At 33.4% G+C, this 22,154-nt stretch overlaps 2 protein-coding genes across 2 annotated transcripts in view; both read left to right on the top strand.

Annotated features, from left to right (window-relative positions):
* ash1l (ash1 (absent, small, or homeotic)-like (Drosophila)) overlaps nucleotides 1-14,717 on the top strand; it is a 41,448-nt gene extending 26,731 nt beyond the window's left edge. The window contains exons 13-27 of the mRNA XM_051136203.1: nucleotides 85-193; nucleotides 564-725; nucleotides 834-904; nucleotides 1,123-1,295; nucleotides 1,388-1,540; nucleotides 1,943-1,997; nucleotides 3,153-3,285; nucleotides 3,709-3,984; nucleotides 4,262-4,348; nucleotides 4,556-4,646; nucleotides 4,960-5,098; nucleotides 7,303-7,475; nucleotides 7,616-7,782; nucleotides 9,837-10,329; nucleotides 12,302-14,717. Of these exons, the coding sequence (XP_050992160.1) occupies nucleotides 85-193; nucleotides 564-725; nucleotides 834-904; nucleotides 1,123-1,295; nucleotides 1,388-1,540; nucleotides 1,943-1,997; nucleotides 3,153-3,285; nucleotides 3,709-3,984; nucleotides 4,262-4,348; nucleotides 4,556-4,646; nucleotides 4,960-5,098; nucleotides 7,303-7,475; nucleotides 7,616-7,782; nucleotides 9,837-10,329; nucleotides 12,302-12,393 (2,374 nt within the window). The 3' untranslated portion in view covers nucleotides 12,394-14,717. The remainder of the gene's footprint in view (nucleotides 1-84; nucleotides 194-563; nucleotides 726-833; nucleotides 905-1,122; nucleotides 1,296-1,387; nucleotides 1,541-1,942; nucleotides 1,998-3,152; nucleotides 3,286-3,708; nucleotides 3,985-4,261; nucleotides 4,349-4,555; nucleotides 4,647-4,959; nucleotides 5,099-7,302; nucleotides 7,476-7,615; nucleotides 7,783-9,836; nucleotides 10,330-12,301) is intronic.
* A 1,505-nt stretch (nucleotides 14,718-16,222) lies between these two features.
* Nucleotides 16,223-21,900, top strand: lrrc71 (leucine rich repeat containing 71). Its single transcript, XM_051137038.1, is given in 15 exon segments — nucleotides 16,223-16,711; nucleotides 16,862-16,984; nucleotides 17,121-17,237; nucleotides 17,323-17,398; nucleotides 17,480-17,554; nucleotides 18,468-18,536; nucleotides 19,012-19,171; nucleotides 19,262-19,345; nucleotides 19,452-19,646; nucleotides 19,741-19,749; nucleotides 19,751-19,817; nucleotides 19,922-19,995; nucleotides 21,205-21,316; nucleotides 21,406-21,494; nucleotides 21,571-21,900. Coding segments are annotated over 15 exon segments (1,473 nt in total). The 5' UTR covers nucleotides 16,223-16,626; the 3' UTR covers nucleotides 21,709-21,900.
* Nucleotides 21,901-22,154: the final 254 nt, after the last annotated feature.

The following is a 22,154-nucleotide window of genomic DNA, read 5'->3' as shown; positions in this document are numbered from 1 at the left end:
GTGCAACTATCTATATTATTGCTTTAGAAACTTGACAAAAATTGAGTTGAGTTTAAATCATCAGTCTGTCCGTCTGTCTCTCAGGTCGGTGAATGGAGTATACCGCATTGGTCTGTTTGCTTTGAAAGACATCAACAGTGGAACAGAACTGACATATGACTACAACTTCCACTCCTTCAACACAGAAGAACAGGTATGTTGGCAGTGTTACAGTCACCCGTATCCTCCATATCAGAGACGTGCCTGTCTGGAGCATGTACATACAGGTGTGTTTTGTAGCGGATGCTTATACTTCATTCGTCCGGATCAGTGGTGTTGATGCAATCACTCATTGCCGCTTAATAATTTCAGCCACAGAATCTAAAAGGATAAGGACTATTTTGTGTATTTATTATTTTCGTATGTATTTTTTCATTTCACACTAATGAGGTTAATCACCTCTGTTAGTTTTTTAGCATCAGGTTTTTCCATACGCTTGGTTGTATCTGTTTGTCTTGTAGTTGTTTCACATTTTCCTCTTGCTTGCCAAATGATAATGTTTCTCTGCTCTTGTTGCTATGCAGCAAGTCTGCAAGTGTGGCTCAGAGGGTTGCCGTGGCATCATTGGCGGCAAGAGCCAGCGAATCAACGGGCTGCCTGGGAAAGGGGGCGGATCCGGAGGCGGAGCCCGGAGGCTGGGAAGACTGAAGGAGAAACGCAAGTCCAAACACTCACTGAAGAAACGGGTATGACACTGTTCATTCAATAGTGATGCATTACTACTGGCTACAGTTGCTACTAGTACAACATTTTCTTAACGCAAAGCCATTTTGTTTTTCTATTTGACCTTTAAGGAGGAAGAATCCAGTGACAGCAGCAAGTTTTACCAGCACCTTTTAATGAAGCCTATGTCAAACAGAGAAAGGTAGGCTTCCATCACACACTTTTTATTTTCTGGGCGGCTGGTTTTAAAGGGTCATGTTTTACACGCTTTGCAAGTCCAATTAAAAGTCAAGGATGTTTTTGTACCAAAAACAGCCGTAATTTAATTTTACATTTTGACTTTAAACGAGAACGACCTCTAATATAATAGCCTAATCTCTCATGCTCAGACATCCCCTGCTGATTTCTTGTTTAATTTAGAAACTTTGTGCTGAAACATCGAGTGTTCCTGTTACGGAATTGGGAGAAGATGCGGGAGAAACAGGAACTTCTGAAGCGAGAGGGAGAGAGGGAGCGAGAGAGGGAGAACAGCGGTCTGTCTCTTTACACACGCTGGGGAGGAGTCATCCGTGATGACGGCAACATCAAGTCAGGTGTGTGAACATGCACGCAAGTTATCAACTCAAGTTTGTCATTTTTGGCTTTGGGTCTTGAACGGTTGGCATTGTGTGTTGCTTTTTTCCAGATGTATTTCTGACTCAGTTCTCAGCGCTGCAGACGTCACGCTCCGTGCGCACGCGAAGACTTGCGGCAGCCGAGGAAAACACAGAAGTTACGCGCACTGCACGCCTGGCACACATCTTCAAGGAGATTTGTGACATGATCACGAGCTACAAAGGTAAACTGTCTGACACTGAGCCATTAAAGCCATTAAAATCTGCAGTTTTAGATTTTGATCTTTATATTGTTGGCGGTTGCTTTAATGGCTGTGTAATCATTTTCATTATGCAAAGCAAGAAGCAAAGATCATAATCATGGTGTAGACGTTGAGTTTGACATGCATTTGTAGTTTGTGAACTTATTGCAAAGTACTGACACACATTACTTATTTTGTGTTCTGATGGAAATCTGCAAAATTGCAAAATTCAATTAGTGTGGTATGCGATTTTGCTTTGATTTTCATTTCTATTTAATCTGAGTGCATTTTTGTTTTATTGCCTCGGCGTCATGAGACGTACTTTCACTTGAAACACATTGACCTGCATTGTCACATAATCAGTTGCGTTCTTGTTCTTTAAAGATTCATCTGGTCAGACTCTTGCTGCTCCGCTGCTTAACCTGCCTTCTAGGAAGAGGTGAGAACAATATTATGTTCTTAGTACAGATGTTATATTTATGATATGTTTTATACTTATGCAGATATATTTTCTATATGGGCCATTCTACAGAATTGGTGCAAACTGCTGTCCCACAACCAAAAAACTTTTTAAAAAGCATTTAAGTATTCAAATCTTAGATGTTTACTAAGATCCTTTTATTATCTATTGAAACACACAATAAAGAAGTCCACTTTCAAAACAAAGATTCACATATAATGTACTCACCCCCTTGTCCTCCAAGATGTTCATGTCTTTTTGTCGTAATGAAATTGTTTTTTGAGGAAAACATTTCATAATTTTTCTCCATATAATGGACTGATATGGTGTCCCAATTTTGAACTTCCAAAATGCAGTTTAAATGCGGCTTCAAATGATCCCAAATGTGGTTGTAAATGATCGAGAACGAAGGGTATTATCTAGCGAAGCTATTTGTTATTTTCATAAAAATAATATAATTTATATACTTTTTAATATCAAGCGCTCGTCTTGTCTTACTCTGCCTGGACTGTTTTTTTCTAGTTCATGACAGTTAGGGTATGTCGAAAAACTCCCATCTCATGTTCTCCCTCAGCTTCAAAATCGTCCTATATTGCTGTTTTACCTTTTTTGTTAAGGGTGTTTGATCTTCTTTGCATGTTCACGTTGCAAAGACTGGGTCGGTACTTCTGCAGCGATGTAGGATGATTTTGAAATGATTTTTGAAGTTGAGGGAGAAAATACGATCGTTTTTGGACATACCCTAACTGTCTTGAGCCAGAATACACAGAGTTCAGGGAGAGCAAGACAAGACGAGTGTTTGAGATTTAAAAACAATTAAATTGTATTTTTAAAAATGAAAACAACCGATCGTTTCGCTAGGAAATGTGAAATGTTTTCCTCAAAAAATATATTTTCTTAATATATATATATATATATATATATATATATATATATATATATATATATATATATATGTATATATAATATATATATGTAAAATCATCAATTTTTTGGTACTTTCAGTTGGAAGGTGGCTGTTCCAAACATTAACCCTTAAATTTCAACTTAAAGATTTTTTTTGCATTTTATTTCATTGTTGTTTTTTAAAATATCTTTTTGATTAAAAAAAAAAATGTCCATATGTGTCAACAGGAATGTACAGTACTATGAGAAGGTCACCGATCCACTAGATCTCAGTACCATAGAGAAGCAGATCCTTACTGGACACTACAAAACAGTTGAGGCATTTGATGCAGACATGCTCAAAGTGTTTCGCAATGCTGAGGTTAGTCCCACTTCTCTTATACATACACAAATATGATTATAGTAGGCTATGATGTCTTTATGATAAGTAATGATAATAGAAATAATTGTAATTGTCAGCGCCAACAGCCTTGTGGTTAGCACGTTGACATACAGCGCAACTGCGCTCACGGCGACCGGAGTTCGATTCCCGTTTTGAGGTCCTTTGGCGATCCTGCTTTCCTATCATTTCTCAACTGTCCTACCTACAAAAATGCAGTTTAAAAAAGCCCATAAAAATAACAACAACAACAAAATAAGAAATAATTATAATTAATAAAATCATTGTAATCAATGTAAGAAGTACTCAAAGTATAACAAATCAGTGATTTTGGATAAATAGTTCACTCCGTAATCTTGTCCTCATTAAAAAAAATTCTCTTGTACTTTTCCTTATTCTCAACAGAAATATTACGGGCGTAAGTCTGCTGTAGGTCGTGACGTGTGCCGGCTGAGGAAGGCGTACTACGGTGCGCGCCATGAGGCTGCTGTCCAGATTGATGAGATTGTAGGCGAGACGGCCAGTGAGGCCGACAGCTCTGATTCGCTGGAGAGAGACCACGCCCACCACCACCATCACCACGATGGAGCGGGCAGTCATGACAAAGATGATGATGTGATCCGCTGCATCTGTGGCATGTACAAGGATGAGGGGCTCATGATCCAGTGTGAGAAGTGCATGGTATGTGCTCATACTTAAGTTTAGGAATTTGAATCTCCCTGTTGAGGAGGGCTGTAGCTTTATTTTTTAAAGTGACCAAACTTAAGATTTTCGCCTGGTAGACTGTAAATTGTATATGTTAGCCTTAAGGTGCTAATATATTCCTGTGTCACTGTTTTAGTTGAAATTACGTCAACACATAAAATAGCGCTACGTGTTTCAAAGCACTTCAGTGGACCTTTAAAACGTGTAATTGAGGGAAGTATAGGTAATCTTTCTCTCTGTTTCTGTCTGTCAGGTTTGGCAGCACTGTGATTGTATGCGATTGGAGGCGGACGTGGAGCATTATCTCTGTGAACAGTGTGACCCTCGTCCCGTGGACAGGGTATGTGACCTTTCAGTCTGTGTAACTTTACAAATCTTTCTTCCTCTCTGACTATGTTTAGCACAGCCATATGGTCTCTTATCACAACATTTTAAAGGTCACCCTAGGATTAAGATCTCCTCTGTCATTCAGGAAGTTTAGAACTCTTGAAAGCAGTTTTTAGTGTGTGTGTTTGTCTTTTATGTATTTCCCGTCATATTTCAACAGGAGGTCCCAATGGTGCCCCAACCAAGCTATGCCCAATCAGGTTCCATCTATTATATATGCCTGCTTCGTGATGACTTACTATTGCATCAGGGTACGTGTGTGTGTTTGTGAAATGAATTCTGCATTAATGTCCAAAAGATTGGGGTCAGTGATATTCTTTTTTTTTTTTAAAGAAATCAATAGTTTTTTGCAACATGGACACATTAGATAAAGTAATGATAAAACATTCATATTACAATTTCTATTTCATATAAATGCTGTTTTCCGAAAACAATTTATCAGTTTTCACAGAATATAAAGCAGCACTACTGTTTGCAACATTTATTAGAAATCATTCTGATCAGCATATTAGAAGTTTATGTTTGTTTTCATGCAAAGTTTATGTTTGCTTTTGGCTGTTGCAGGTGACTGTGTGTACCTCATGAGAGACAGCAGACGCACGACAGAAGGCCAGCCGGTTCGTCAGTCATACCGTCTCCTGTCTCATATCAATAGAGACAAACTGGACATCTTCCGTATCGAGAAACTCTGGAAAAACGAAAAGTGAGATTCACTACACTCCCAAGATTTTTAAATGTGTCCTTGTTCAATTCTTTATTTGATTCTCAGGGCTCTATGCTTACTTTTCTTTTTAGGAGCACTTGTGTACCTAATTAAAAAAATTTAGGAGCACAGTCAAAATTTGAGGAGCACCTTCTAATCAGTCATCCAAAAATCTGATCAAACAGTAGCTTTTTCATTACGAGGGGATATTTGACTCCTTAAAGTGATTTCCAGGGGAATTTTGTTTTTACCTTTGTAATGGAATTTTTCTAACTTTATTATAAGTATGTAATCTTATATGTCAAATTAAAAAAAAAAAAAAAAAAAAAAAAAAAATATATATATATATATATATATATATATATATATATATATATATATATATATATATATATATATATATATATGTTATAAGCATTTTTCTAAAAAAATAAGTTATCAATCAAATTAAATCAGTATTAACAATTAATTTGTACTACTGAGGTGGCACAGAAGAACACAAATAATGTTTAATGAGGCTCAGAGGTGGCATGAGTGCAATCAAATTCATTAATTCATGTTGATGTTTTAAATCTACAATTTTGAGTATAGAAATATTAAATGATTTAAATAACTGAAAAGATACTTTAAAAATTAAACTAAAACTGCCAGTAGGTGGAGGCAAGTCACTGATTTAATTACTGAATCATTCATTCATTCATTTGATTCGTTCGAACGGCTGATTCATTCAGGAAGCAAATGACTCCTTATAGATGGGAAATTGAATCACTAGATTTGTTTAAAAACGGACTTTCATTCATAAAATAAACACAGCTGTGTTTAAATGGAGATGTGCAGTGGATCAGTTGTGACTTGTTTCAGACTTCTGTTGTCAACGAAATAGAGCAAAATCAGGCAGTAGTGTTATAGTCGGACAAGTCACTTAATATTAACTTGTTTATTTAGCTGTTGTATTAAATCAATATCTCATTTACAAACTTCCTTAAAAATCATTAAAAGCTGTCACTTATCTTAGTTCATATATTTAGTATAAACTTGTGTTACATTAATATCACAAAATGTTTTCCTATTTTTTTTTTTCTTGGGAGGTGAAATGGACCTGGACAATAATTTTTTAATTCATATTTTACAGCATTACTTGGGAAATTTTTAATTTAATTTAATTTTAATTCACATTTTAATATTTAATATAAAAATTATGTTATGTTAAATCAAAATGTTTTCTTCTTTTTTTTTTTATTAAAATTATTTTTACTTTTTTTTGTGACTTGTTTCAAACTTCTTTTGTCAACGAAATAGAGCAAAATCAGGCAATAGTGTTATAGTCAGACAGTGTAAGTCACTTAATATTAATTTCTCGTTTATTTAACTGTTGTTTTAAATCAATATCTCATTTACAAACTTTCTTAAAAATGATTAAAAGCTGTCACTCATCTTAATTCATCGCAATCTCACAAAGCTCCATTACAATCAATGAAGCTCTCTACACTGCTCAATGAATCTCTTTATTTACACTCTCTCTACACTTTGTTTATGAAAGGATTTGTGAGATATGTCTGTGATACATTACTCAACGTTGCAAAAACACGTAGAAACCTTTGAAGCTCCCCTCAGCGCAAACACAACTGATCAGGCCAGTCGCACTGGTACTCCTAAATATTTTTTCATAGTCGCACATAGTTTTCAGTCGTAAGAGTGGCGTGGCAGCGAATGATGTAGGATGTAGACGTAGCATAAGCTCTTGTGAAAATATGCTACGTGTGGAGCACTTTTTATGATGGATTCATGCACTTAATTGGACTTCAAAATCTCAACACCCATTCACTGCCATTAAAAAGCTTGGAAGAGCCAGGACATTTTTTAATATAACCCCAGTTGTCTTCGTCTGAAAGAAGAAAGTCATATTCACTCAGGGTGGCTTGAGAGTGAGAAAATCATTAAGTGGTTTTCATTTTTGGGTGAATTGTCTCTTTAAGCATTGACATCTTTGTTGCCCCTGGAACAACATTTCTAGCAACCAGACAGATTTTAGCGATTAGGCTAGGTCTTATTCTCCTGTCAGTAGCTTCTGATTGTAGAGGCAGGATTGTTTTAAAGGAAAATATGTCTTACTTTATTAAATCACATCGTCAGTGTTTGTTTTCATTTATTAACAGAAGCATGGAGCTTAGATTTGATCTCAACTCTTTTTTTTCTCTATTTAGAGGTGAGAGGTTTGCCTTTGGTCATCACTACTTCCGTCCCCATGAGACGCATCACTCTCCTTCCCGCCGCTTCTATCATAACGAGTTGTTCCGAGTGCCTCTCTATGAGATCATCCCGCTGGAGGCGGTGGTGGGAACGTGCTGCGTGTTGGACCTGTATACTTACTGCAAGGGTGAGATGTTCACACATACAACAGTTTTACATAAACAAATCAACAGTGAGATCCAAGAAATGTACTGAACCAGATGTTACTTGCTGAAAACTCCATACGCTTTGCATGCTAATGCCTGCTGCTCTCGCTAATGGATTCAGGTCGTCCGAAAGGGGTAAAGGAACAGGACGTTTACATCTGCGACTACCGGCTGGATAAATCGGCACACCTGTTCTACAAGATCCATCGCAACCGGTACCCAGTTTGCACCAAGCCCTACGCGTTCAACCACTTCCCCAAGAGACTGACGCCGAAGAGGGACTTCTCAGTGAGTAGTTGTTTAAGCTGGGAATCTCACAAAACTAATACAGAAGTATTTGCATAGTATATATGTAAAATATTACGTATTTTATTATTTAATATGGCTATATTGAATCAAAAAATATATTTTTGGTCTTTTACTGGTGCATATTTTAATATTTAATATAACCTTATGTTACATCATATCACAAAATGTTTTATTTTTTTTTATTTTTCTGGGGGTGGAAATTTGACCTGGACATTTCTTTTCTTAGATTCACCCATAACAAATTATTGATGAAAATAGCTTTTTTTCTTATTCATATTTCACAGTATACTTATATATATATATACTATACAGTATACAATATACTATATTTCACAGCTATTATTATTAATAATTATTATTAATATTGACATTTATTATGGTCTTTTATAATGGTCTATTATGGTCTTTTAATGGTGCACATTTTCATATTTAATATAAACTTATGTAACATTATAACACAAAGTGATTTCTTTTTTTTTTTTTTTTTTATATATATATATATATATATATATATATATATATATATATATATATATATATATATATATATATATATATATATATATATACATATATATATATATATATATATATATATATATATATATATATATATATATATATACATATACATATATATATATATATATATATATATATATATATATATATATATTTTTTTTTTTTTTTTTTTTTTTATTTTACAGTATTACTTGGGAATTTTAAATATTATTTTATTTAATATAAAGAATTGCTACATTTATATCACAAAATGTTTTCTTATTTTTTTGAGGGTTGAAATTCAACCTGAACATTTCTTTTCTGAGATTCACCTGTAATTATTGACAATATTATTTTTTAAATTAATATTTTACAGTATTGCTTGGGAAGTGCTGATATTAATATTAATAATTATTATTTATATTAACATTATTATTATTATTATTATTATTATTATTGTTACTTTTTTTAGTCTTTTAATGGTGCATGTTTTAATATTTAATATAAACTTATGTTACATTAATATCAAAATGTTTTCCTATTTTTTGGGAGGTGAAATCTGACCTGGACATTTCTTTTCTGAGATTTACCTGTTACAAATTATTGACAATAATTTTTAATTCATATTTTACAGCATTACTTGGGAAATTTTCAATTTAATTGAATTTAATTTAATTTTACTTCACATTTTAATATAAAAAATAATTTTATGTATGTAATGTTTTCTTCTTATTTTTTTTAAATTAAAATTATTTTTACTATTTTTAATAGTGCACATTTTAATATTTAATATAAACTTGTGTTATATCATATATATCACATATATTATATCACAAACTCATAACTCGAGATTCATAAAATACAATATTTTATAGTATTTCTTGGGAAATGTAACATTATTTTCTTTCACATTTTTATATTTAATATAAAATATTATGTAACATATCAAAATGTTTCCCTATTTTTTTTTTTAATTGAGGAAATTATGATATTAATATTAATAATTATTATTAATATTAACATTGTTATGACTTTGTTAAAGTTTAATTTATTACATTACAGATTTACTTCGAGGTTTTTTGGGACATTTCTTTCTGCGATTCAGGCATCATTTTTATTTTATGGTTAATTTATTTTATTCATATTTTTACAGATTTAAATTTAAATGTTTCCGGATATTAATAGTAGTATTATTTTGTTTTAAGATTGTTTTTCTAATTATTCTTCTGTATATGTGTGTGTGTAATTTTTTTTTTTTTTTTTCAATTAAGGTTGACATTTTAACTGGACTTTCCTTTTTGGGAGTCACCTGTAAATTATTATAGCCCATAGTCTTTTTGTATTCATATTTTGACAGTTTTAGTTGCAATGGGAAGTGGCATTATGGGCTGTCTGTAAATCTGATTAAATTAAGTCTGCTTTTTTTCATGGTTTATACATAACTACTTAACCCATGGTTTTTTGAATATTAACTAGTTGTTAAATCCGCAAGTTGCTTCCACTTACTTTTTTATTTTCTCTTATCTCTACAGCCTCACTATGTGCCGGATAACTACAAGAGGAACGGCGGCCGCTCTGCCTGGAAAAGTGAGCGGCCCAAAGGTGCTGCAACCTGCGATGAAGAGCCCTCCCCCAGCGCGTCATGTGACCGGCTGTCTGCCGGCTTTTCGAGAGGTGGGGAGGAGGAGGGAGGTAGAGGAGCGGAGGCAGAGATGGAGACCACTCAGGAGGAATCCAGCGCCCCTGTTCCCCAGCTATCCACATCACAGGAAAGGAGGACAGGTGGGGAGGAGGAAGATGTGGAGGAAGAAGAGGAGGGTGAAGAGAGGGGAGAGAGGAGAGAGACGGACGAGGGATCCCGAGAGAGGGGAGGAGGAGGAGGACAGGAAGCGTCGGATGCCCCATGCTCATCCTCACTCTCCTCATCACCCCTTCATCCATCAATTCTGGGAAGAAGGGAAGCACAGAGAGAGCGACTGAACAAGATCCTGCTCGACCTGCTGCACCGGGCGCCCAGCAAGAATGGTAAGAGACAGAGAAGATTTATTTAACCAAAAGGCTACATTCCTTCCAACCTAATTTCTTCTAATATGTTAATTATCTTTGACTAGGTTGTAAAAGCCTTTTTTTGTCATTCAGTACCATAAATTAACATTTTTTTAAATCTTTGTTGCTCCAAACACAAATGAGAAAAGACTTCACTGAAAGTTTTTCATATTCATTGAATATTTAATACAAACTAAACCTTATATATTTATTTCTTTTCTTAATTTATTATATTTATTATATTTCTTTAATTTATTTCTGAGATTCACCCGTAACTGTGAATGTGGTCAATAATTTATTTTATTCATATTTTAATTTCAGATGGCATTATTCATATTAATGATTTAACAAAGATATTCATAAAAATATTATTCATATTCAAATTAATTATTAATAGATTATTTTGTGTTACAGTTGAATTATATTATAGTATACAACAAAATATGCATTGTCATAGTCTTTGTTTAGATTTTTTTTTTTTGACATTTAATGAAAGATGAGATTTCATGAGATTCAGACATTATTTTATTTTATTTTGTTTTGTTTTATTTTGTTTTATTTTATTTTATTGCCTGCACATTTTCTGTTAGATTGGCTAACAAATGTCATTCATTTTATACTTTCCAGTTTAAGATGGGAAATGTTTTATTTATTTTAATAATTAATACTATTAATTATTGTTTTGTGTTCTAAAATTTAATATAGCTATGTTACATTTTACTTTTTAAAAATGTTTATTTTTTCTTTGACCTCTTTTCACAGTTTTAGTTAGGAAATATTATTATTATTATTATTACAATATTTGGAGATTCTGACAGTTATAGTCAATAATGTATTATTTTATTAATACTGTTTATTTTTATTATTATTATTATTATTATTATTATATAACTTTTGGAGATTCAGACAGTTATATTTTAGTCAATAATGTATTATTTTATTACTGTTTATTATTAGTAGTAGTAGTGTTGTTGTTGTTGTTGTTGTTGTTGTTGTTATTATATTTGGAGATTCTGACAGTTATAGTCAATAATGTATTATTTTATTAATACTGTTTATTATTATTATTATTATTATTATTATATAACATTTGGAGATTCAGACAGTTATATTTTAGTCAATAATGTATTCTTTTATTACTGTTTATTATTAGTAGTAGTAGTGTTGTTGTTGTTGTTGTTGTTGTTGTGGTTGTTGTTGTTGTTGTTGTTGTTATTATTATTATTATATATTTGGAGATTTGGACAGTTATAGTCAATAATGTATTTTTTCATTAATACTATTAATATTAATACAGTTTGAGTTGGGAAATATTATTTTATTATTATTATTATTTATATATATTTGGAGATTCAGCCAGCTATATTATAGTAAATAATGTGATATTTTATTAATATTTTCACAGTTTTAGTTGGGAAATTGTATGTATGCATTTATTTATTTATTATAGAATATTTGGAGATTCAGACAGTCAATAATGTATTATTTTATTAATATTATTTATTATTTATTATTATTATTATTATTATTATTACTGTTATTAATTTGGAGATTTGGACCGTTATATTATAGTCAGTAATGTATGATTTTATTAATATTTTCACAGTTTTAATTGGGAAATGTTATTAATATTATTATTATTTTTATCATACGATATTTGGAGATTCATCCAGTTTTATTATGTATATGTATGTAGTGCGTATTATTTAATTAATACTTTATTAATAGTTTTATTTGGGAAATATTATTTATTATTATTATACTCTTTATTTTATTTAGAATAATTGAAAAAACAATTCATAAGAACTGGGACTTGTCTTATATAGATTTTTAAAAAAAAACTTGTAAACACCATGTATATTCTTAATCTGCTCATTTAGCTGCATACAGCTACAAATCTACTGTAACCTCTAGTTTGATTAAAAACATTTTTTTTACGTCTCCCTTACAGCGATAGATGTGACGTATCTTCTCGAGGAAGGCTCTGGTCGCCGCCTCCGCAGACGGACGCTTGGACTGAGCGAATTCATTTGTAGAAAGTAATGCTGACAACACACTCTGCCGAGCACGCCCGCAGAGCAGCAACAGAATAACGAATATAGAGGAGCAGAGGTGGATGGACTACACCTGAAAACAAGGCGGTAAACAGGTGAAAGGCGACAAGTTCATATTTATATCTCACGGTTTCTTTTTTCTAAAGAAACTACGAGAGAGACCAGCCCGAGCTTCGTGCACTGAGAACATGCAATTTGTCGTCAACCAAGATGCATTTAAAAGTACAAGCGTCAGACATAGGAAAGTTCAAACTGAAGAAAAAAGAAAAAGGCGACCGAACTGTCGCAGACGAACTACGACTTCACTGGTCAAATGTCTCCTATGACTAAGTGGTACTATATTTGGCCTTCGTTCCGGGTGCACATGGGAAAAATGGGAGTCCGGCGCCACCTTGTGGTTGACTTGAGAAAGAAAACGAGGCAAAAAATGTAAAAAAAAAAATAAAAAAATCATAGGAGGTGCAGTGTAGCGCACACACACTGCCCGTAGACTGAGAAAGGAGAGAGCTGAGAAAAAAAAAAACGTTGGCTAACTGCACTTTTAACAACAAGGACATCATTCGCTCCCGGAGATGTACGGAAAAGACACACTAACACTCACGCAGTATTGATCAATGCTGTATGATAAAGCAAAACATAAGTATGTTACCTTCTTTTTCTGTTCGTTTTTTATTTGTTATACTGTAATTACATTAGTAACAGAGCACGACGGGGTGGGGGTTATCCATATTTGTGAGCTCGGGACTTCGGGACTGGGCTGGAATGTTTCGCTTCTGTTATCGTGGGCATTGTGATTGGTTAGAATGGCTGCCAGCCCCGCCCCTTTTTTAAAAGTATTTAATTCACCAGCTCAAAATGAAAAAAAAAAAGACAAAATCTAGCAGTGGAGGCGCGCTGGCTTTATATACCGCCTTAGAATGCCATTATCTTGAGCGTTTTTTTTGTTTATGGTAGTGTGTGAGATTCTTTACGGTGTTTGTGAGCGTGTGTGTGTGTGTGTGTGTGTGTGTGTGTGTGTGTGTGTGTGAGCCCATTCTAATAATATAAATATGAAAGAGGAAACAACTAAGGGCTTGACAGCAGTTAATAAACAGTTAAATTCATGAATTCACAAGAACGTATTGTATCATGTGATGTCATATTTTTTGTGAGTGGCTTGTAGGGCGGGCGGGACGGGGGCGGGTCCAGGTTTTAGTGCATTTTCTTTTCTTTTATTGTTTTTAATGGCCTTTGCCATGGAGAATGTTTATAAACAAAATCACAATGAGATTTTTGCCCTTAATGCATCAGCTATGACAGAAGTATTTCAGACCCCTAAGATGAAAAAAAAAACACACAATGAAAACTGACAAACGAAAGGAAAGAACGTTGTATAGTGCCAAGCTATGTATATAAACAGACGGTAAAATGTGAGAAATGTCTCCAAAAGCAATATCTTGATAATGGATTTTGTGTATTGTATTGTACAGGATTCAGCCCTATATGTATTATTATTATTATTATTATTATTGTTATTATTATTATTATTATTATTATTACGATTCTTATGATTATTATGCGATTTGTATTGACAGAACTGTCACATGTAACTTTACGAGAAGCGAATGAAAGCGGCAGACGCGTTATGATAATAATCGCTACAAATTTCCAAAAACTTTGTTACCCAGAAAGCTGAATTGAGCTCATTGCGAGAGGGAGGATCGTCTGATGGACTTTGTGGATAGGGGGACGTCGCAGTGACCCCACACCTGGCACCCGTCACTGTAATAATTAATATTAACATTATTATAATTATTATTATTATTACTTTCTGAGGAGAAAAAGATATAATGTTCCTCGTTTTTTGCTGCAAAGTGTTGAACACTAAAAAAACAAACCAACATAAAAATGTAAAATGATATTTTGGCAGAGAAAAAGACGCTGTCAACCCGATATCATGTTCTTAATCTCCTTTTTAATTTTTTCTGTTGTCATATTTTTGGTTCTTCAGATGAGAAAAGATTGTTCTGTTTTTTGTGATAGCGGTCATAAATATAATGCTTGTATTTCTTGTATTTGTGTGTTTTTTGTGTGATTTGTTTAGTTCTTTTTAGACAATCACAAAATAAGATGCAAGCATTGTATATGGACAGACTGGCAGGCATTTTGTGATGTTGTGTACAGTTTGTCGAAACTTCTTCCACTCTGGTTCAAAGTTTGTAATTATAAAGTCATGAAAATGCTGTTGGTTTTTACTTTTTTTTTTTTGTTTTATATTCTATTTGTTTTGTTTGTTTGTTTGTTTTTTAATAAAAAGCACTACATTATTGTGAATATACTTGCCTGTTGCTCATACATTTAGCAGAGAATCTGTGATACAGTTCTTTATTAGGTCATAACCGTTATTACTCCAGGTATACAGACAAATCGTATTTTAACTGTATGGACAGTCATTACATCTTCAAATAAAGTGAATTTTAACTATTGCGTAGCACATTGACATTGTGTACCATCATTTGAACTACCAAACACAGTGAAAGTAATTCATTATTCAATGCTCTTTTATTAATGCCAGATGTAAATGATGTTTTCACATACATTGACTTTGATGCAGATATTAACTTTTGAGATTGAGCCATTTGTTTTTAAATTTGCCACATTTTTGCTTCGAAAATTGGACTATGATTCATACTTCGTAAAGATTACAGTGTTACATTTAAAAAATATTACTACTATGTCCTCCTGACAGAAGAAATATATTCATTTTAGTGGTGTCAAATGATTAATCGCATCCAAAATAAGTTTTTGTTCACATATGTGTGTACCTTGTATATTTATTATATATAAATAAATACACATGCAAGTATATATTTAAGAAAAATGTTTTATTCATATATTAAATATATTTATATATAATATAAATTAAAATATATACTATATGTGTGTATTTATACACTACCAGTCAAAAGTTTTTGAACAGTAAGATTTTTAATGTTTTTTTTTAGAAGTATCTTCTGCTCACCAAGCCTACACTTATTTGATCCAAAGTACAGCAAAAACGGTAGAAGTTTGAAATATTTTTATTTTTATATGAATATATTTTAAAATGTAATTTATTAATGGGATCAAACCTAATTTTCAGCATCATTACTCCAGTCTTCAGTGTCACATGATTCTTCAGGAATCATTTAAATTGCCATTCAGCTATTCAAAAGCTTTTTTTTTTTTTTTTTGGGGAAAAAATTATAAAAATTACTTTTATTTAACAATGATCGTTTAAATTGATAAAAAGTGATAATGCTACAAAAGATTTCTATTTCAGAGAAATGCTGTTCTTCTGAACTTTTTTATTCATCAAAGAAACCTGAAAAAATTGTACTTAGCTGTTTTCAACATAATAATAATAATAATAATAATAATAATAATAATAATGATAATGTTTTTTGAGCAGCAAATCAGAATGATTTCTGAAGGATCATGTGACTGGAGTAACGATGCTAAAAATTCCGTTTTGAAATCACAGGAATAAATTACATTTTAAAAAATATTCAAATAAAAAATAATTATTTTAAATAGTAAAAACATTTCAAAGTTTTACTGTTTTTGCTGTACTTTGAATCAAGTAAATGCAGACTTGGTGAGCAGAAGAGACTTCTTTTAAAAAAAAAAAAAAAATCTTACTGTTCAAAATCTTTTGACTGGTAGTGTACATAATACATATACACAGTACACACATATTTTGTAAACAAAAACTTATTTTGGATGCGATTAATCGTTTGAAAGCACTAATTAGGGATAACGATTCATCTTTTTTAAACCATTCTGCCGTCTCAGTTTATTTATGTTTATTATTGAATTGAAGTGCATTTGTCGATATTTATGTTAGTTATTCGGCACATTATTTTTCTTGCATCTACTAGCGGTGACAGTTTTTGAGTGACAGGCAAAAAAGAAAAAATACTATGGTAATTTTTGTAAGGTTTTACCTACCAGAGCGGTATATTTTCCGTTTTCTGTTTGCCGCCATCCGCTAGGTGACGCAGTTGGTACTCGTTGCATTCCAGGTGAGTTTGATTAGCTCGAGCTGTTGACATGGCAACGAAATACAACCTGAACGAGTGGCAGAACTAACGAGAAAAGTTACTTCACTGTGTATTTATTATAAATTATTAATCATTTTATGAACTATTTAGCTTTGTTTTATTAATTATTTAGCTTTGTTGGTTAGTTCACCGCTCGAAAGATGAAAAAACGAGTTGAAAAATCCTCCAAGGAGAAAGTGGACAAGGTGGATTCTGTGACTGACGAAGAACCGCCTAAAACTGCAGGTGTGTGACTGTAAAGACAGACAGACTAAATTTTGACTTAATGTGATCTTTAAATAACCGAACTATATGTCCTGTGTGATGGAGTTCAAATGCAAATGTGTTGTGTGGTAGTCAATGAAGGTAAGTGTTTTGTTGTATCGCTCACACTAGATGATTACCAGTGTTCAGGAAATCTGGAGCTGGACTTCACAGAGCTGTGTAAACTCATGGCTGTGAAAGAGATCCCTTCTGTGAAGATAAAGCGGTCAGCATCTACAAATGGAGGAGTTATGGGTAAATACTGTTGTACATAAAATGTACATTCTAATGTCTACTCTGCTGAAAGATAAAAAGTATATTTCTTATTCGTATCTCTTAATAAAAACTCTTCATTTTCTCCTAATGAAATCCCTAACATGGACTGAAAAAGACAATCAATTTCAGACATCATTAGAAAGTCAGATGACAACATGGTCCTCTAAGCCTTGCCTCCAGATAGAGCTAGATAACGAAGACCACGGCAGTGTCAAGGAAGTCAAAATATCTGGTAAGGCTGTTGCTTCTTTGTAAACAATAAGATATTTACAAAGATGAAATGTCTTTTGTTTATTATTGTTATTATCTTGCAATAGGATGGAAGGTGGATGAGGTGCTGCTTCAGGTGTTGAGCAGGCTATTGCCGTCCCTCAGTAACTTACAGTGCTTACAGTAAGCCTGTGTCTGTGAGTGTTTATGTTGCAAATTAACAATATGTTATGTCAGATTTCCATTAACGGTGTTGTTTTGCAGCATGTGGCGTATGGGCTTGACGGATCACACTTTCAACTCTATGAGAAACACAGTTTCTCTGTGTTCAAATCTCAGGTAAGAACAGTCAAATCATCTTCAAGGCCCTTTACATTCATTCTTATTCTGGTGTTATTAAGAACCACATTCAGTGGGTTTTAAGTAATCTTTAACTAATTAATTTAAAGAAAACATAAAGTAAATCACAGAATGTTATTTAAGGCTTAAAATGATTATCTTTCACGAAATCATATTCATTAATGGGCTATCCACCTTTTTCTTTAACGTGGAAATAAGTAAAAGTGAAGTGACGATGTATTGTCAAGTATGGTGACCCATACTCGAAATTGGTCCTCTGCATTTAACCCATCACGAGTGCACACACACAGCAGTGAAAAGTGAACACACATGCACACACACACACTGTGAACACACACCCGGAGCAGTGGGCAGCCATTGCTCTAGCACCCAGGGAGCAATTGGGGGTTCGGTGCCTTGCTCAAGGGCACTTCAGTCATGGTATTGAAGATGGAAAGAGTGCTGTTTATTCACAATCCCCACCTTCAATTCCTGCTGGTGCGGGAATCGAACCAGCAACCTTTTTTACAAGCCCGACTCTCTAAGTGCCATGACTACCCTAGTCAAATAACAAGAATTACAATGCACAGAAAACAATAAAATTGTTTGCACTACAAACCAGTGTGCTCATAATTAATACAATACATTAAAGTAATATGGTAAGACACCCCAATTTGCAATATCCAGCAGCAAAACAAGCTGTTTTGTACAGCTAAAAATAGCTGGATGCAGATGAGACTGGAAGCCAGAACCATAAAATGAACAAACAAATGCACTCACTCTTACGGGTAGGAAAAAGTTGGATAGGCCTACTACTTTGTGCTTTGCACCACATAAAAAAAGATCTATTTGGAATATAATTTATGATAATAGATTATCTTATGACATCATCTACCAACTTATATCTTGATAGGAAGGTGGTTTTAGAGGGCAATCCACTCCCTGAGCAGAGTTACCATTTACTCATAGGGGAAGACAGCATGTGAGTCATTTTCATTTTTAAACACACATACACATGATGCTTACAATATATTCTACCATTCAGAAGTTTGAGATAAATGTTTTGGGTAACATTGCATTAGACCTTCCTCAAAAATATTAAACAGCAAAAATGCTTTCAACATTGATAATAATAAAAATGTTTCTTGGGTAGCAAATCAGCATACTGGAATGATTTCTGAAGGATCATGTGACACTGAAAACTAACTAGTAATGGCAGCTAAAAATTCAGTGTTGCCATAGTAGGAATAAATTACAATCAAATTAAAATATTAAAATGAAAACTGCTATTTTAAATTGTAGTAAAAAAATATTTTATTTTAGGTTCTGTCAGATTTAGTTCACTTCTGGGTAAAAATATAGAATTCAAGTGTGTTATAATATATCTCTCTCATTATGATTATGCATTGTTTGTAGTGTTTTTTCACTCAGTTCTTTTCAAATAATGTCTATGCTAGGTTGACAGATTTATCACTACGTAATAATCATATAGGAGAGGAAGGAGCCCGTCTGATTGGCTCGGCTCTGTCTACAGTACACTCTGCCAACAAAAACCTCCTGTCACTCAACCTAGCCTTTAATAGTTTTGGTGATGCGGGTGCAATTCACATTGCTCAGGTGTGTAAAATTAAAGTCTGTCTATGTGAAGGCATTCAGACAGTTTGTAATGATGTCAAGAGTTTTTCAGCCATACCTCTTTTTTTAAAGGGTCTGCGTCTCAACCGTTCCTTGCTGTGTCTGTCGTTATCCTACAATCAAATAGGGGATAATGGAGCAGCTCATCTGGCTGAGGTATACTTATATACTCCTATTAGCAACTACATTTGATCTGCCTTGCTCAAACTTGACACATTAAACAAGGATATTTCCATGAATCTTTTCTCATTTCCTTGTTTAGGTGCTTGGGCCCTTTGCTTTGTCACATGAGGAGATAGTTGAGAGGAGGAAGCTGCTAATTAAAGGTGAAGAATCAACAATGGTCCAGCCATCTCTGGTTAGTCTTGCAGACTCACATGAGCGGCCCGTCTCTGTCCGCAGCAGCTCTTCGCTGGATCGTCTCAGCAAGAGTACAAAGAACTCCACCAAAAAGAAGGTAAAGTAGTGTTGTTTCCTATATATTGCATATGCATTTTATGACATGTATATTTTTAAATGTTTGTTGCATGATTTCACTTTATTGTATGTAGGAAAACCCTAAAAAAAGAGGAAAAACCAGCGGCAGGTCAGGCAGCAAAGAAAGAGGAGCCAAAGGTGGCCAAGAAAGGTATTTAAATTCCTTTGACGCCTGTTTTTGAGATTCAGAAATGGACTTTATATTTTACATAGTTTATATGTAGAGAAAATATTTCTTTCTTGCTTTTCATTCAGATAATAAAGTTCCCCGTAGTCAGGCTGGAAAATCAGCAGGCAAAGACAATAATCTCGTAGTATCTGAACAAGAGGTAAGAATAAGACAAAGATAAGGATCTTCCAGGAAGGAAAATACATTTTCCAAAAAGCATTTATATTCACTACCAGTCAAAAGATTTTTTAATGTTTTCTAAAGAATTCTCTTTTGCTCACCAAGCCTGGATTTATTTTATCCAAAATACGGCAAAAGCAGTTTTATTTTGAAATATTTTTACTGTTAAAAAAAATAACTGCTTTCTATTCAAATATATTTTAAAATGTAATTTATTCCTGTAATCAGACCTACATTTTCAGCATTACTCCAGGCTTCAGTGTCACATGATTCTTCAGATAATCATTCTAATATACTGATTGGCTGTTCAAGAAAAAATTTTATTATTATCATTTCAGGATGCTTTGAGCAGCAAATCAGAATATTAGAATGATTTTTCAATGAACATGTGACTGGAGTAATCTCTTGGTAATGGCTCTTGATGCCTTGACCCCAGCCTCAGTCCATTCCTTGTGAAGTTCACCCAAATTCTTGAATGGTTTTTTAGCCTGACAAGCATCTCAAGGCTGCGTTTCTCTTGGTTGGTTGTGCATCTTTTTCTTCCACAATTTTTCCTTCCACTCAACTTTCTGTTAACATGCTTGGATACAGCACTCTGTGAACAGCCAGCATCTTTGGCAATGAATGTTTGTGGCTTACCCTCCTTGTGAAGGGTGTCAATGATTGTCTTCTGGACAACTGTCAGATCAGCAGTCTTCCCCATGATTGTGTAGCCTAGTGAACCAAACTGAGAGACCATCTGCAGGTGTTTTAAGTTGATTAGCTGATTGGCAGGTCACCATATTCTAATTTGTTGAGATAGTGAATTGGTGGGTTTTTGTTAAATGTGAGCCAAAATCATCACAATTAAAAGAACCACAGACTTAAACTACTTCAGTCTGTGTGCACTGAATTTATTTAATACATGAGTTTCACAATTTGAGTTGAATTACTGAAATAAATGAACTTTTCCATGGCATTCTAATTTATTGAGATGCACCTGTATATTCAAATAGAAAACTATTATTTTAAACAGTAAAAATATTTTACATTTTTCTGTTTTGCTGTACTTTGGATCAAATAAATGCAGGCTTGGGGAGCAAAAGAGACTTCTTTAAAAAGCATTTAAAATCTTACTGGTAGTGTATATAATTTGATTTTCAAAATTTAAACATACTTCGCATTAAACATGTAAGCATTTGTTTGTCAGAGAGTGGAGGTGGTTGAAACAGTGAATCCTCTATTGGATCCTGGAATTGTGCACACTGGAGGGAAAGTCATTAATCCAGGAAACACATGCCTTACTTCTCTGAATCTTTCAGGTGATTTCATTTCAGAATTTATTTAATTTCAGCATTAGACTGAAACATTTTTCATTATTGCTGTAATGTTTTATTTTCTGATAATGCAGGAAATAAATTGACTGAGCAGTCACTCAAGGCATTCCTCTCATCTCTGGAAGGCCAGGGTGAAGGTGGTCTTCTGCGTCTTTCTCTCAACGTGAGTATCATCATTCTTTTTCTAGAGAATTTATCCTTTTTAAAGAGCTTGTTTTGATTTCAACTATGTTTTTCAGAGGAATCAGTTTCCCTCAGATTGTGACACCTACCTGAAGATACAGGAAATGATGTCTCTCAGGGACCCTCTAAAGAAAAACTGCTCTGGTCGGGTGGAGGATGAACACAGTGAACCCAAGACCACTAGTGAAGCCTAACAAATGACAAGAAGGGATTAATATATGCAATTACTGCCACAACTCAACCATATTAATATTTCATGCTTTCATAATTTGTTAAACTTTTTTTTATCTTTGCTGTGTTGTATTTTTACATTTTCACTGAAATTATACATGGAGCAAAATGAGGTCTAAATAAAGGTTCAAAAATTAGTTTTGATTTGTTTAACATTTTGGTCACTACATGTTATTTCACTGTTTTGATAATTTTCTATTAAACTCTTCCCTTGAAACTGATTGCTGAAAAAACTGTATTGTTTTATACGTACATTTTTCTCAGTATATTTCTGCTATATGTGACCCTGGACCACTAAAACCAGTCATGAGGGTCTTTTTTTTCAAATTGTCATCTGAAAGCTTAATAAAAAACCTTTCCATTGATTTTTGGTTTATGATAGGACAATATTTGGCTGAGATACAACTAT

The sequence above is a fragment of the Labeo rohita genome, chromosome 19 (assembly GCF_022985175.1).
Source record: "Labeo rohita strain BAU-BD-2019 chromosome 19, IGBB_LRoh.1.0, whole genome shotgun sequence".
Classification (NCBI taxonomy): Eukaryota; Metazoa; Chordata; class Actinopteri; order Cypriniformes; family Cyprinidae; genus Labeo; species Labeo rohita.
This window is presented reverse-complemented; position numbering and strand designations above follow the sequence as displayed.